At 56.0% G+C, this 15,248-nt stretch overlaps 1 protein-coding gene across 2 annotated transcripts in view; it reads left to right on the plus strand.

Annotated features, from left to right (window-relative positions):
• The window catches only part of DHX37 (DEAH-box helicase 37), a 46,788-nt gene that overhangs the window by 24,984 nt on the left and 6,556 nt on the right, over nucleotides 1–15,248 (plus strand). For both annotated transcript variants that reach the window (XM_003937100.4, XM_074402037.1), the window contains exons 9-20: nucleotides 910–1,011; nucleotides 1,218–1,332; nucleotides 3,272–3,367; nucleotides 3,613–3,698; nucleotides 5,628–5,772; nucleotides 6,407–6,483; nucleotides 6,753–6,985; nucleotides 8,523–8,634; nucleotides 11,425–11,531; nucleotides 11,673–11,861; nucleotides 14,043–14,167; nucleotides 14,258–14,374. In XM_003937100.4, the coding sequence (XP_003937149.3) occupies nucleotides 910–1,011; nucleotides 1,218–1,332; nucleotides 3,272–3,367; nucleotides 3,613–3,698; nucleotides 5,628–5,772; nucleotides 6,407–6,483; nucleotides 6,753–6,985; nucleotides 8,523–8,634; nucleotides 11,425–11,531; nucleotides 11,673–11,861; nucleotides 14,043–14,167; nucleotides 14,258–14,374 (1,504 nt within the window). The remainder of the gene's footprint in view (nucleotides 1–909; nucleotides 1,012–1,217; nucleotides 1,333–3,271; nucleotides 3,368–3,612; nucleotides 3,699–5,627; nucleotides 5,773–6,406; nucleotides 6,484–6,752; nucleotides 6,986–8,522; nucleotides 8,635–11,424; nucleotides 11,532–11,672; nucleotides 11,862–14,042; nucleotides 14,168–14,257; nucleotides 14,375–15,248) is intronic.

The following is a 15,248-nucleotide window of genomic DNA, read 5'->3' on the forward strand; positions in this document are numbered from 1 at the left end:
GGGTCTCATTGTCCCCAAGGCTGGAGTGCAGTGGTGCAGTCACAGCTCACTGCAACCCCGACCTTCTAGGCTTAAGGAGTCCTTTCGCCTCAGCCTCCCACGTAGCTGGACCATGGTCACTTGTGTGTAACCGTTTGCAGCTGATATTCCACAGCATGGCAGAATTCCATGCGACTTCTCCACTAATGGTGTCAGAGCTTCCAGGATGTGGAATCCTGCCCACACTTGTCATCCGCCATTGTTGTTATTCTAGACGTGGGTGGAAAGTGATATCTCACTGTGGTCTTGGTTCACGTCTTTGGGGGCCGTCAGTGTATCTAGAATGGCCAAGCAGAGAGGGCGATGTGGGGTCAGGAAGGCATGGGGGTGGGGCAGACAGGGACAGTCATGGACGCAAGAGAGGGGCCTGTGCTGGGTGCCACGCCTCCCGCCTTTCCTCTCATTCACAGAGGCACTCTTACCACTCCTTAGCTTCTGGGTTTGGGGTTAGAAGCAAAGGCAGCAAGGGCTTGAAGCAGAGCTCACCCTGAGGCTATCAGGCATTGCTAAGCGAGCTGGGAACCAGGGGGCCCCCCAACAGACCCGAGAATCAGGCAGCTGCTCCCTGAGCCGTCAGAACCGACAGCCGCTGAATCTCAGTGTCAGGTGGGAGCCGGGTCGGGTGGCCCCAGTTGCAGCCCTCCTGCCTCGTATTCCACCATGGAAGCCTGACTTGGAAGGACCCCCCCGGAACAAGCTGCTTCCCTGAGAATGGCAGACCCTGCTGTCGGCTCACTTTCTCCAAGGAGCCTTTGGCATCCAGAAAGGGGCAGAGGGCGGTGGCTGGAGGGGAATGGGGCGGGCAGCAGGGCCACCCCATGCCATTTTCTCAGGCTTGGGGCCATGGTCACCAAGCCTGTCCTCCCACAGAGGAAGCTGCCACTGAAGCTGCTCATCATGTCAGCCACACTGCGTGTGGAGGACTTCACCCAGAACCCGAGGCTCTTCGCCAAGCCGCCCCCGGTCATCAAGGTAATGCAGGGTCCCGGGTTCTCTGTGGGCTTGGACGGAGCGATGATGCCCCGGTGTCGAGAGCCTCCTGAAGGGTCTCACTTGGTCACGTGGGGGAGTGACAGCAGCTTGGAGGGCGTGTTGGAAACCTTGATTCTGGGTGATGGGGAAAGGGAAGGCAGCCCTGGGCCGAAGTCACCCCCCACGCCTTCCTGGGTGTCCCACAGGTAGAATCTAGGCAGTTCCCAGTGACTGTGCACTTCAACAAGCGGACGCCTCTGGAAGACTACAGCGGGGAGTGCTTCCGGAAGGTCTGGAAGATCCACCGCATGCTGCCCGCAGGTGAGGCCCGAACCGGGAGCCTTAGGGAACAGCCTCCCTTCCTAAACCCTCGCTGAAGGCACAGGGTGGGAGGACCCATCTCCTGAGTGGCTCCAAGCAGTCCCTTGTCCCCGCCAGGCCTCGGCTTCCTCACTGGCTCCAGAGTGTTCACAACACCTGTCCTGCCTCATTCCACCCAAAATCCTATGAGGCCTCAGCTGCTTCCAGAGGGTGGAGTTTGCCATCTTTCCCTATCTGATAAGCAGAAAAACCCACGGGGTGCAGGCCGGTGCTGGCAGGTGACCATAGACACTGAGGCACTGCAGGGGGCAGGCACGTCCCCTGAGAGCCAGGGCTCCCCTTCACAGCTCCGCCTTGTCCACATTACAGCCGCTCCATTACTTGCCTCATGGTACTGAAATGGACATGACCCTTTCTGTTTGAATAGATTGTGATCGCTTCCAGCCAGAGACTCTTATTTATTTATTAGTTTTTATTTTTATTTTATTTTTTTGAGACAGAGTCTCGCTCTGTCGCCAGGGGCCAGGCTGGAGTGCAGTGGTGCAGTCTTGGCTCACTGCAACCTCCACCTCCCGGATTCAAGCAATTCTCCTGCCTCAGCCTCCTGAGTAGCTGGAACTACAGACGCACGCCACCACACCCAGCTAATTTTTTTGTATTTTTTAGTAGAGACAGGGTTTCCCCATGTTGACCAGGATGGTCTCGATCTCTTGACCTCGTGATCCGCCCACCTTGGCCTCCCAAAGTGCTGGGATTATACGTGTGAACCACCAAGCCCAGCCTTATTTATTTATTGAGGCGAAGTTTTGCTCTTGTCAGGCTGGAGTACAATGGCAAGATCTCGACTCACTGCAACCTCTGCCTCTTGAGGTCAAGCAATTCTTCTGCCTCCGCCTCCCTGGGATTACAGGCACCCACCACCATGCCCAGCTGATTTTTTGTATTTTTAGTAGAGATGGGGTTTCACCATGTTGCCCGGGCCAGTCTTGAACTGCTGACCTCAGGTGATTCACCTTCCTCAGCTTCCCAAAGTGCTGGGATCACAGGCATGAGCCACCATGCCCGGCCTCTCTTTTTTTTGAGATGGAGTTTTGCTCTCGTTGACCAGGCTGCAGTGCAATGGCGCGATCTCAGCTCACTGCAACCTCTGCCTTCCAGAGTCAAGCAATTCTCCTGCCTCGGCCTCCCGAGTAGCTAGGATGACAGGCGCACACTGCCCGCCAAGCTGTTTTTGTATTTTAGTAGAGACAGGGTTTTACCATGTTGGCCAGGCTGGTCTTGCATTCCTGACCTCAGGTGATCCACCCTTGGCCTCCCAAAATGCTGGGATTACAGGCATGAGCCCACCGCACCCATCCTAGCCAGAGACCCTCATATGCTGAATTGAGGCCCGAGACTGGCTTTCTCCATATTAGGGAGGCCAGGAGCCGTGGGGTGCTTCCCATCAAGCTTGACCTTGTTCTTTGAGGAAGCCAAGGTCGCTGCTTCGTGATGCTCTGTCCTTGCTCTGCGTGAGGCCTCTGGGCGTTCAGGGGCTCTTGGGGCTCCCGTCCGTTCTCTGGGAGACTAGGGCTGGTGGGAGGCGAGGCGAGGTGGGAGCTTGGGCAATGAGGCTTCCTGCGGCCTCGGCCCCAGGGCACCTTCGGCTTTGTCACGAGTGTGCTGTGCAGGCTTTGACTTGCGCACGTTTCTCGTGGCTTTCAGGTCTGTGCCTAGGAGGGGCGCTGCTGGGCTGTGCGGTCACCATGTTTGTTGAACTCCCCCCAGCAGCTCCTTCAGTCTGGGGGTGCTGCCTCCTGCTCATCTGCGTCCGTGCACCCCTGTCCTCCCCAGTTACCCCTGGAGCCCCGACTCTCAGCGCAGGGCCCAGCAGGTGCTCCTTGCTAAGTCAGTGTTTGTGGATGACTGGCGGATAACGCAGGGGCCCGTTCTTCCACAGGTGGCATCCTGGTGTTCCTGACGGGGCAGGCGGAGGTGCACGCACTGTGTCGCAGGCTCAGGAAGGCTTTCCCACCCTCCCGATCCCGGCCGCCAGGTAAAGAGGACGCCCCCACCAGCACTCTGCCCTGAGCAGCTGGGCTTGGCCTCGAGCTCGCCGGCTGGGGTGCGGCTCCCACCTCTGAGTTTCCCTCTGGGAGTGTCGGGTGGCGCCTTTGCCATTCCCCACTTCACACCCAAAGAAACGGCCACCACTGAATGGCCTTGTCCTGAACAACAAAGAGCAGCGTGCTCGCGACCACGCTGGCCACAGATGCCTTTCTCCCCAACCTGCCTCCCCAGAAAAGGACGACGATCAGAAAGACTCAGCAGAGGAAATGCGGAAGTTTAAGAAGTCCAGGGCCAGGGCCAGGAAGGCTCGGGCCGAGGTACGTGGGGGCTGGGAGGGACTCCTGGAGAGTAAGGCTGTGTTTTCCAGGATGGTGGCCTCCAGCCTCATGTGGCTGCTTAAGTTGAAGTGTAATTGGTATAAAATAAAATTAAAAATCCAAGCCGGGCGCGGTGGCTCAAGCCTGTAATCCCAGCACTTTGGGAGGCCGAGGCGGGTGGATCACGACGTCGAGAGATCGAGACCATCCTGGTCAACATGGTGAAACCCCGTCTCTACTCAAAATACAAAACATTAGCTGGGCATGGTGGCGCGTGCCTGTAATCACAGCTACTCAGGAGGCTGAGGCAGGAGAATTGCCTGAACCCGGGAGGCGGAGGTTGCGGTGAGCCGAGATCACGCCATTGCACTCCAGCCTGGGTAACAAGAGCGAAACTCTGTCTCAAAAAAAAAAAAAATTAAAAATCCAGTTCCTGGTCGGACACAGTAGCTCATGCCTGTAATTCCAGCACTTTGGGAGGCCAAGATAGGAGGATCATTTGAGGCATTGAGTTTGAGACCAGCCTGGGCAACATGGTGAGACCCTGTCTCTACAAAAAATTTTTTAATTAACCCAGTGTGGTGGTGTGTGCCTGGGGTCGCAGCTGCTGAGGCTGAGGCAGGAGAACCGTCTGAGCCCAGGAGGTCATGGCTGTAGTGAGCTGTGATGGTTCCGCTGTACCCCAGCCTGGGCAACAGAGCAAGACTCTTTGTCTCAGAAAAGGAAAAGGCCAGGCATGATGGTTCACGCCTGCAATCTCAGCACTTTGAGAGGCTGAGGCCGGTGGATCACCTGAGGTCAGGAGTTCAAGTCCAGCCTGACCAAAGGCACCGCAGGACACTGGTCTGTCTGCATTCATGGGGCCCCTGCAAGCACACGGTGCTGGGTAACACTCCCCGGCCCTGGAAGCCTGCATCCCTCAGCAACAGGTGGGAAGCTCCTGTTACATTCAACATTGCAAATGCTTGAGGCCTCCTCATGCCGGGCGAGTCCCCATCTCTACTAAAAATACAAAATTAGCCAGGTGTGGTAGTGTGCGCCTATAATCCCAGCTGCTCAGGAGGCTGAGGCAGGAGAATTCCTTGAACCTGGGAGGTGGAGGTTGCAGTGAACTGAGATCGCACCATTGCCCTCTAGCCTAGGCAACAAGAATGGAACTCCCATCTCGAAAAGAAAAGAAAAGGAAAAGAAAATCCAGTTCCTCCATTTCCCCAGGCCCGTATCAGCTACTCTGTAGCCGCAGGGGGCTGCCGGACCCACCCCGCTGGACAGCGCAGGTCTGCGGACCCCTACGTGTCTGGGCCTGGGGCAATGGCGGAAGTGGATTTCTTTTCCTTTTCTGAGACAGAGCCTGCGGCCCGCCTTGTGGAAGGCAGTTCTGCTGCAATGCACAGCTCTCGGGGCTGCAGCGTGGGCTGGGCTTTGAAACAGTCTCTGAGGAAGCTTCCAGAAAGCCAGGCCCTGAGCACCTGCGTGGGGCCTGTGAGGACCCCCTGGGAGGGCCGGCAGAGCCCTGATGCTGGCTGAAGAGGCTGGGCAGTGAGGACGCTGGGCTGGGAGGGCCTTGTCTCTAGCGTCTGCGTGAAGGCACCATGGGTCTTAGGGTCCCTGACAGTAGCAGGAGCACTTACCTGTCTCCGGCTTGCCTGTTGCCCTACCGGCGTGTCAGGCAGTGATCCACGTTTCTCTCGTGTGTCCACAGAACCCTCCCAGCAGCCTGAGAGACAAGGTCCATGATAGTCCCCAGGGTTTAGGTGGGGAAACTGAGGCAGGAACAAAGAGTTATGTGGCCTGCCCTGGGTCACAGAGCCTATGGGTGGGGAGGGATTGGGGCTTCCACACGAGGGCATCGGTCTTTCTGCCTGCACATGCCATGTCCCCACACCAGGGTCCCCTGCAGCCCAGGTGTTCATGTCTCATTCACTGTAGGTGCTGCCCCAGATCAACTTGGATCATTACTCAGTGTTGCCGGTGGGCGAAGGTGACGAGGACAGGGAGGCAGAAGTGGACGAGGAGGAGGGGGCCCTGGACTCTGACCTCGATCTGGACCTGGAGGACGGCGGGCAGGATGGAGGTGTGGCCCTGGAACCGCTTCCTGTTCAAATAGCTCTGCCCTGAGGATGTGCCCAGAGCCCTCCCTGCTCTCGGGATGTGGGCCCCTCGGCGGCTGGGGTTCCAGCAGCTTTGTCCCTGATGCTTCCCGCGCATGAGGAGGCCTCGAGCATTTGCCGTGCTGAATGTAGCGGGCCGCCAACCCCGCTGCTGAGGGACACGGGCCTCCAGGGCTCGGGAGTGTTGTCCAGCGCCGTGTGCTTGCAGGGGCCCCATGAATGCAGACGGACCAGTGCCCTGCTGTGCCCAGCCAGGGGCTGAGTGGGGCAGTAGAGGGTACCAGACCCAACCTGACCCCCACCACGATGCTGCCCGGATGCGAGGGGCAGTCAGGCCCCAGGATCCACGCCAGAGGATTGAGGAGGAGACTGTGCAGTGAGGCCGGGGTTCAGACCTGGCTCAGGGCAGTAGGGATGAGAGCCCTGGGAAACTCTCAGCAGTCCCCCGAGGCTTGGCCTGGCTGGTCCCGAGGGGACTTCCCTAGCAGGGCAGGACAGGAGCTGGGCCAGCCTGGGTGTGCAGGGCCACTGTGGCCGGCACCTGCCTGTGGGCATCTGTCCCGGCTGGGGTGCCAGCGGCCTTTGCATTCCCTCCAGGTGAGCAGCCAGACGCCTCCCTCCCGCTGCACGTGCTCCCGCTGTACTCTCTGCTGGCCCCAGAGAAACAAGCTCAGGTAACCGTGCTGGGCCGGGTGCCCAGCTTTTGGGGAACTTTCAAGGGCAGTGCAGTGGGTATAGTCAAGCCCTTGGCGGTCCCCTCCATCTGCTGTTTGACCAGCAGCCCCAGAGTTCTGAGGACTATTGAGGTGGTTGTGGAGAATAGAGAACCCTCCCCGCCCCCGGGCCCTGGGGCCCAGGCGGCATGGCTCTGTCCTTGCGCCTCCATTCCATGGTTTCTTTGCTGATTCCGGTGTTTTCCTGCCATCCCCTCCCCCAATCCTAGGTCTTTAAGCCTCCGCCGGAGGGGACTAGGCTGTGTGTCGTGGCCACCAACGTGGCCGAGACGTCTCTTACCATCCCTGGCATCAAGTACGTGGTGGACTGTGGGAAGGTCAAGAAGCGCTACTACGACCGCGTCACCGGTGTGTCCTCCTTCCGTGTCACCTGGGTCTCCCAGGCATCAGCTGACCAGCGGGCAGGCAGAGCAGGCCGGACAGAGCCCGGCCACTGCTACAGGTGGGTCACCAGGTTCCTCCCCAGGGACGTTGGTGCTGCCCTGCAGTGGCCACTGAGGAGCTGAGGAAGGACGCTGACCCTGCCTCCATCTGTAGTGCACCCCATGTCTTGCTGGGCCCCTGTGACTGGGGCGCTCCCCAGCCCTTTTGCTGGCTTTCAGATACACACACTATTTCTTTTTTTTTGAGATGGAATTCCGGTTTTGTCGCCCAGGCTGCAGTGCAATGGCACAGTCTTGGCTAACTACAACCTCTGCCTCCTGGGTTCAAGTAATATTTCTGCCTCAGTCTCCCGAGTACCTGGGACTACAGGCGCTGGCCACCATGCCCGGCTAATTTGTGTATTTTTAGTAGAGACAGGGTTTCACTGTGTTGGCCAGGCTGGTCTCAAACTCCTGACCTCAGGTGATCCACCCGCCTCAGCCTCCCAAAGTGCTGGGATCACAGGCGTGAGCCACTGCCCGGCCTCACACTTTCTTTATTCTGTTACTGGGACCAGGCACCGGTTTTGAGTCCTGTTTGTTTTGTTCACAGCTTGATCAGGACCTCATTCACATACCATAAAGCGCATCATTTTAAAGTGTACGATACAGGAGTTTTTAGGAAGGCCAGAGTTTTGCAGCCATCACCACAATGTCAGAACTTCCCATCAACCCAGAAAGAAACCTCGTGGCTGCCGGGCGCGGTGGCTCAAGCCTGTAATCCCAGCACTTTGGGAGGCTGAGGTGGGTGGATCACAAGGTCAAGAGATCGAGACCACCCTGGTCAACATGGTTGAAACCCCGTCTCTACTAAAAATACAAAAAATTAGCTGGGCATGGTGGCGCGTGCGTGTAATCCCAGCTACTCAGGAGGCTGTGGCAGGAGAATTATTTGAACCCAGGAGGCGGAGGTTGCGGTGAGCTGAGATCGCGCCATTGCACTTCAGCCTGGGTAACAAAAGCGAAACTCCGTCTCAAAAAAAAAAAAAAAAAAAGAAAACCAGTAGGAAGCAATTATAGTTAAAGTGTAGAGTGCTATGCACCGTCCCCTTTGTTAAGCACTCACTCTACATGGAATAATAGCTTTTGTTTGTTTTGAGATGGAGTCTCGTTCAGTCACCCAGGCTAGAGTACAGTGACCCTGTCTCAGCTCACCACAACCTCTGCCTCCTAGATTCAAGCGATTCTCCTGCCTCAGCCTCCCAAGTAGTTGGGACTACAGGCATGTGCCACTACGCCCTGCTAATTTTTGTATTTTTAGTAGAGACAGGGTTTCACCATGTTGGCCAGGCTGGTCTTGGTCTCCTGACCTCGTGATCCACCTGCCTTGGCCTCCCAAAGTGCTGGGATTACAGGTGTGAGCTGCCGCACCCAGCCTGTGGAGTAGTATCTAATTAATCTTTATCAATCCTCCATGAGGCAGCTGCAATTTGAGCTGTATTTCACAGGTGAGGAGAATGAGGCAGGAAGGGGTGAAGCACCGTGGCTGGTGGGTGTCGAGATCCCATCCCAGCGGCATGACTGAATTGTTTGCTTTCCCGACTTCTCTCTGCCCAGGCTGTATTCCTCTGCAGTTTTTGGTGACTTCGAACAGTTTCCACCTCCAGAAATCACCCGGAGGCCTGTTGAAGACCTAATCCTTCAGATGAAGGCTCTTAACATTGAAAAGGTTAGTTGCTGCCCCAGCCCCACTCCCAGCCACCCCGTCCGGGCACCTCCCTTTCCCCAAGGCAGGGAGCCCAGAGCTGAGCCTGCTGCTGCCTGGCCTGCGGCAGCCACTTACACAGCAGTGCGGCTGCAGGTGCTCTCAGAGCCTCTGAGCTCCTGTGACCACCGCCTCCCCAATGCTGTGTCTCCCGTGGGCACCCAGGGGAGGGCTGCCTAGAAGAGAGGCATCCAGGTCCTGCATGCTGCCCGTGGGCCATCCGTCCTGGGGCACACAGAACGTGTTGCTGGGTCTTCCTGGCTACGGGTTTCTCTGACCCAGTCCTTCAGTAGAGAGGGGATCCCTGTAGGGTCACCCCCTCCCCCTGCTCCAGGGCAGGCTGAGACAGGCAGTACCCCGTGCCATGCTGTGTGCTGTCCCGTGGGTGTTCAGATCCCCATTTAACTGATGAGGAAACTGAGGCAAGGAAGTGAAGGTCTTTGTCAGGGACACAGAGCTCGTAAGTGACAGAACCCACATGTGCCTTTCAGACATCTGTGTGCACTGATATTTCTGGATGTTATTATGTTCAAAATTATAAAAAATTCAGCGACTTCACACCATCAGGGAGAAGGTGAAGCACATCCCACTGTCTACCATGTGTGGCCTGTGTCCCCAGTTATGTTTCCAAGCACATGACCTCCTGTTTTTTTATTACTGACTGGTTTTCTGAATATTGTGTGATATTTTACACGCTGATTTGGGCTTGATTTTTTTCACCTAATAAAATCATGGATGCCGGCCGGGCATGGTGGCTCACACCTATAATCCCAGTGCTTTGGGAGGCTGAGGCTGCTGCACCAGCTGAGGTCGGGAGTTCAAGACTAGCCTGGCCAACATGGTGCAGCCCCATCTCTACTAAAAATTAAAAAAAACCTAGCCAGGGAGGCCAGGCACGGTGGTTCATGCCTGTAATCCCAGCATTTTGGGAGGCCGAGGCAAGTGGATCACCTGAGGTCAGGAGTTCGAGACCAACCTGACCAACATGGTGAAACCCTGTCTCTACAAAACATACAAAAAATTAGCCGGGTGTGGTGATGCACGCCTGTAATCGCAGCTCCTCAGGAGGCTGAGGCAGGAGAATCACTTGAACCCAGGAGGCGGAGGTTGCAGTGAGCCGAGATCACACCATTGCACACCAGCCTGGTGACACGGCAAGACTGTTTCCAAAAAAAATTAGCCAGGCATGGTGGTGGGCCTATAATCCCAGCTACTTGGGAGGCTGAGGCAGGAGAATCACTTGAACCTGAGAGGCAGAGGTTGCAGTGAGCCGAGATCACACCATTGTACTCCAGACTGAGCGACAGAGCAAGACTCTGTCTGAAAAAAAAAAAAAAAAAAGAAAGAAATAATGGATGCCAGGTATGTGCTGGGTGCTCTGCACCTGTGACCTCAGGTTATCCTCCCGGCCACCCTAGGAGGGAGTTACTCGTGTTATCACCCCATTTGCCAGATGAGGAGCCTGAGGCACTGAGACAGATAGGCCTGACTGTGGGTCACGTGGCTAGAAAGTGTCAGGCATGGGCTGGGACCACAATCTGGAGTGACATCAAGTCCCCTTTTTGGGAACTTGGCAGTGGCTTCCCCTGGCTCCTGAGTCAGTTCTGGAGCAGGCCCTCGCCTGTCTCCCCCCAGACCTGGGTTCCTAGCGTCCCCTCCACACCTGCGTGCCTGCTGCAGGCTCACCACCCAGTCTCCAGCTTTATTGAGATAGAGTTTGTGCACCACACAGTCACCCGTTGAAAGCGTGCTCAGAAAGTTGTGCAAACATCACCACCATGACCATTTTCATCACCCCAGAAAGAAACCCTGTACCCTTTATCTGTCACCACCCCCAGTCCCTGGCCCCTGTGCCCTCTATGGCTTTGCCTGTTTGGAACATTTCATGCAGATGGAATCCTGCAGCATGTGGCCTTTGTGCCTGGCACCTTTCCCTGAGTGCGATGCTCTCAAGGTCCGCCCGTGGTGTAGCGTGTGCCGCTGCTTCACGTGTTTTCGTGGCTGAATCATAGTCCGTTGTACGGTTGGGCCACGTTTTGTTCATCCGCTGATAAGATGCATGGGTTACTTCCACCTTTTGGCCATTGTGATACATTTATTGACATTATTATTATTTTTTGAGATGGGATCTCACTCTGTTGCCCAGACTGAAGTGCAGTGGCACAATCTCAGCTCATAGAAACCTCTGCCTCCTGGGTTCAAGTCATTCTCCTGTCACAGCCTCCCAAGTAGTTGGGACTACAGGCGAGCGCCACCACACCTGGCTAATTTTTGTATTTTTAGTAGAGATGGGGTTTCACCATGGTGGTCAGGCTGGTCTCAAACTCCTGACCTCAGGTGATCCACCCGTCTCAGCCTCCCAAAGTGCTGGGATTACAGGTGCGAACCACCACACCTGGCCAATTTATTCACATTATGCCTCGCTGACTACCTGCAGCCCCTCCTGGTCAAATGACACAGTCCTCGTGAGTGTAATAGTACATTTAAAAACAAAAGCCAAAAAACGCACCCAGCGGGGGCAAAGCACAGCCCCCAGCGCCTCGCCAGTGCTTGGAACGTGTTTTTGAGTGAATGGATGATGTGAGTTCCCTCGGCCCCTGGCCTTTGAGGGTACCACCAGGTCTCTGTGTCTCTGCTGGCATGAGCTGAGCCCGGAGAAGGGGTGGAGGGAGTGGCCTGCCGCAGGCAGAACCGGAGCACCGGCCTTGCCTCTCAGCACTCACCCTGTCCCTGCCACGTCTCCTCATGTCCCAGGTCATCAACTTCCCCTTCCCAACGCCCCCCTCCGTGGAAGCCCTTATTGCCGCTGAGGAGCTGTTGATCGCACTGGGTGCCCTGCAAGCGCCCCAGAAAGCAGAAAGGTAGGGCCAATAGCATGCCTGCGTGCTGCGCCGAGCGGGGCCCTCTCTCCCCTTTGCTGGACCCGAGCCGCCTCAAGTGTGGGGCCTTCCGGCTCTGGCTCCAGAACCTCCTCTCGGAGCACCCACCACCTCCGTCTCCAGGGTGAAGCAACTGCAGAAGGACCGGCTGAGCTGCCCCATCACCGCGCTGGGCCGGACCATGGCCACGTTCCCTGTGGCGCCCCGCTACGCCAAGATGCTGGCGCTGGGCCGGCAACACGGCTGCCTGCCCTACGCCATCGCCATCGTGGCCACCATGACGGTGCGGGAGCTGTTCGAGGAGCTGGACAGGTGCGAGGTTAGCGGCTGGGCATTCGGGGCCAAGCTCAGTCCCGATGGGGGCTCTGGGCTGAGAGCTGACCTGCACCCCGGCTTCCTGGGGAATCGCCGGCTTGTCGGCTGGCCTCTTGCAAGACCCTCGTTCTGTCTGAGCCCGTCTGCGTTCTCATCTCTGCAGTGGCCGTGGTGGCCCCTGTCTGCTGCCCCTTTTAGGTCACGTGAAATAGACTAGGAGGTGGGGTCGGGGTCCTCCACTGGTCATCAGAGGGTCATAGATTCCAGAAAAAGGACACTTTGAGTGAAATCACTTAAAACAGACCAAAATAGGGAAAAGCAGTACTCTTGAAAGGTAGCACTAAGTAAGGCCAGGCGTGGTGGCTCACACCTGTAATCCCAGCTACTCAGGAGGCTGAGGTGGGACAATCACTTGAACGCAGGAGGTGGAGGTTGCATTGAGCTGAGATCATGCCACTGCACTCCAGCCTGGGTGAAAGAGTGAGACCCTTTTCAAAAAAAAAAAAAAGAAAAAGAAAAGTTGCACTAAGACCATGAAGGTATGTTTAGTGCAGTATTTATTTAACAACATTGACTTCTTTTTCTTTTTCTTCACACCCACATATACCTAGAAAAGTTTAGATTATGACTACATACTACTTTGTAGAATGAACAATTCTTTAGTCATTTCCTGGCATCCTGTTGCATAGATCTCCCTTTGGCAGCTTGATGATAAAAGGGGTCATTTCTGTGGAAATTTGTGGAGGGAACCTGAGTTTCTCAAGGGCTTCGTAAGTCTTCAGCATTCACATTCCCCATGAGACAGCTTTTCACCACATCGGGTTTTTTTGTTTTTTGTTATTAGATCTGTTGCACCTTAATTACTTTCTTTTTTTCTTTTTTTTTTTTTTTTAATTTTAAATTTTTTGAGACGGAGTCTCGCTCTGTCACCAGGCTGGGGTGCAGTGGCACAATCTCAGCTCATTGCTGCAACCTCCGACTCCCGGATTCAAGCGATTCTTCTGCCTCAGCCTCCCAAGTAGCTGGGATTACAGGCACCCGTCACCACGCCAGCTAATTTTTGTATTTTCAGTAGAGATGGGGTCACCATGTTGGCCAGGATGATTTTGGTCCCCTGACCTCATGATCCACCCACCTCGGCTTCCCAGAGTTTTAGGATTACAGGCATGAGCCACCATGCCTGGCCACGTCATCAGTTTTGACCGTCTCTCTCTCAGCTGTGAGCCAGGCTTCTGCTGCCACCATCTCATCAACTCGGAATGGTGCAGGCAGGCCCCCGACATCACTTCAGTGACTTTATGAGCCTCTGCCTCTATGCAGTCTGCTGCTTCCCTTGGGGTCAGTCTGCCTGTGTTTGTACCATATTGTCAGGTGACAGAGCATCTAGCTGGGGAGACAATCAGGTGGACACTGGGGAATCTTCAGATTTGGATGATTTTTCTCTGCTTATCCTCCTCCACCTGCCCCCGCAGTCCCACCCACCCTAACCAGGAACTTTGCTTTAGACCACATCACTACGTGAGCCATTGCATACTGCAGCCTGAGCCTGTGAAATGTGGCAATCATGGTAACAAACTGACTTACCGTCTTACCTGTTTTTAACTAGTTTAAACAACCACGTGTGGCCGGTGGCCACTGTATTGACCAGGGCAGTTCCAGACCTTTCCCTGCGCTCTGCACAGACAGAGATTTAGTTTGCAGAAACGGGATCAGCAGATCCTGCAACTTGCTTTTTCTGCATCTTGGATCTTTTCAGCGTCAGTGAATCTGAACTTGAAAAGCAGCTTTAGCCAGGAGCATGGTGGTTCACACCTGTAATCTCAGCCTTGGGAGGCCAAAGCAGGCAGATGAGCAGTCAGGAGTTTGAGATCAGCCTGGCCAAAATGGTGAAACCCCGCCTCTACTAACAATATAAAAGCTGGGCATGGTGGTGGCACCTGTAATCCTAGCTACTCATCAAAATCCCATGGGGAGAATAATAGGGTTCTCCAGAGAAGCAGAAAGTGGCGTCAGTTTCAGTCGGGGTCTGGAGACCCAAGAACCAGGAGCGTGAAGGGCAGGGAAGACCCAGCTCACATAGGTGACCCTGTCCTGGCGATTAAAGGAGTTCCCGCCACTGAGGCCCTGAGGGCAGCTGGGGCTGCAGCCCAGGCAGTGTGTGTGTGTGTGTGTTCACAGACCAGCGTCCAGTGACGAGGAGCTCGCCAGGCTGAAGGGCAAGCGGGCCCGGGTGGCCCAGATGAAGAGGGCCTGGGCAGGGCAGGGGGCTTCTCTGAAGCTTGGCGACCTTATGGTGCTGCTAGGTCTGTGCCCTGCCTGGTGGAGGGTGTTGGGAGGGTCCCCCCGGCCTGGGAGGGGTCAGGGAGAGAGCATGTCCCCACTTTGTCTCCCAGGTGCCGTGGGAGCCTGTGAGTACTCTGGCTGCACGCCCCAGTTTTGCGAAGCCAACGGGCTGCGGTACAAAGCCATGATGGAGACCCGGCGCCTGCGGGGCCAGCTGACCACCGCAGGTACGGCCCGCGCCGGCACAGCCCTGCACCCGCGGGCAGCCCGAGCTGCGCGCTTAGAATGTTTAAACTTGTTCTGAGCAAAGTGATACGTAGAGTCCATGTTTGCAAACTTGCTACTCACCAAAATGTATTTATAATCCTAAATCAATACTTGGGGAGCGTTTGCAGGCATGAGGGAACGTGCCCACGAGCAGGGCAACTTGCTTTTTCTGCATCTTGGATCTTTTCAGGGTCAGTGAATCTGAACTTGAAAAGCAGCTTTAGCCAGGGGCATGGTGGTTCACACCTGTAATCTCAGCCTTGGGAGGCCAAAGCAGGCAGATGAGCGGGCAGGAGTTTGAGATCAGCCTGGCCAAAATGGTGAAACCCCGCCTCTACTAACAATACAAAAGCCGGGCATGGTGGTGGCACCTGGCGGATTCAGGCCTCCAGCCTGTGCCCTCCGCCACCAGGCTGTCTCTTGGTGTTGCCTGTTCCCTGATCCCCGGCCATTTTCTGTCACCGCCCTGGCCTGGACCCCTCTTCCCTCCCAGACCCTTCTCATGCAGAAGGGTGAGGTCTTGCCCTGGACGCTATACCTTGGCTCAGCAGCAGAGATGCTTCCTGCCACCAGCACCCAGGGAAGCTTGACAGGAAGGAAGTGTCCTCCAATGTATGGCAGGAGGCCCATGCGTAGAGAGGGTAGTGTGGACACTGGGTATCTTCCCGGCAGGCCATGTTCTTTTACCCGAGGCTAGTGGGGAACTTGCCTTCCGTTCAAGCAGATCCCAGGATTTGATGCCAGAATTGATGGCTCTCTTCCGGCCGGTCCTTCTCCCAGTGCCAGGTGCATGGTGGCGGCCCTGTCACTGTGCTCTGTGTCCCTCTGGCTGTG

Source organism: Saimiri boliviensis, chromosome 7 (genome assembly GCF_048565385.1).
Source record: "Saimiri boliviensis isolate mSaiBol1 chromosome 7, mSaiBol1.pri, whole genome shotgun sequence".
Lineage (NCBI taxonomy): Eukaryota > Metazoa > Chordata > Mammalia > Primates > Cebidae > Saimiri > Saimiri boliviensis.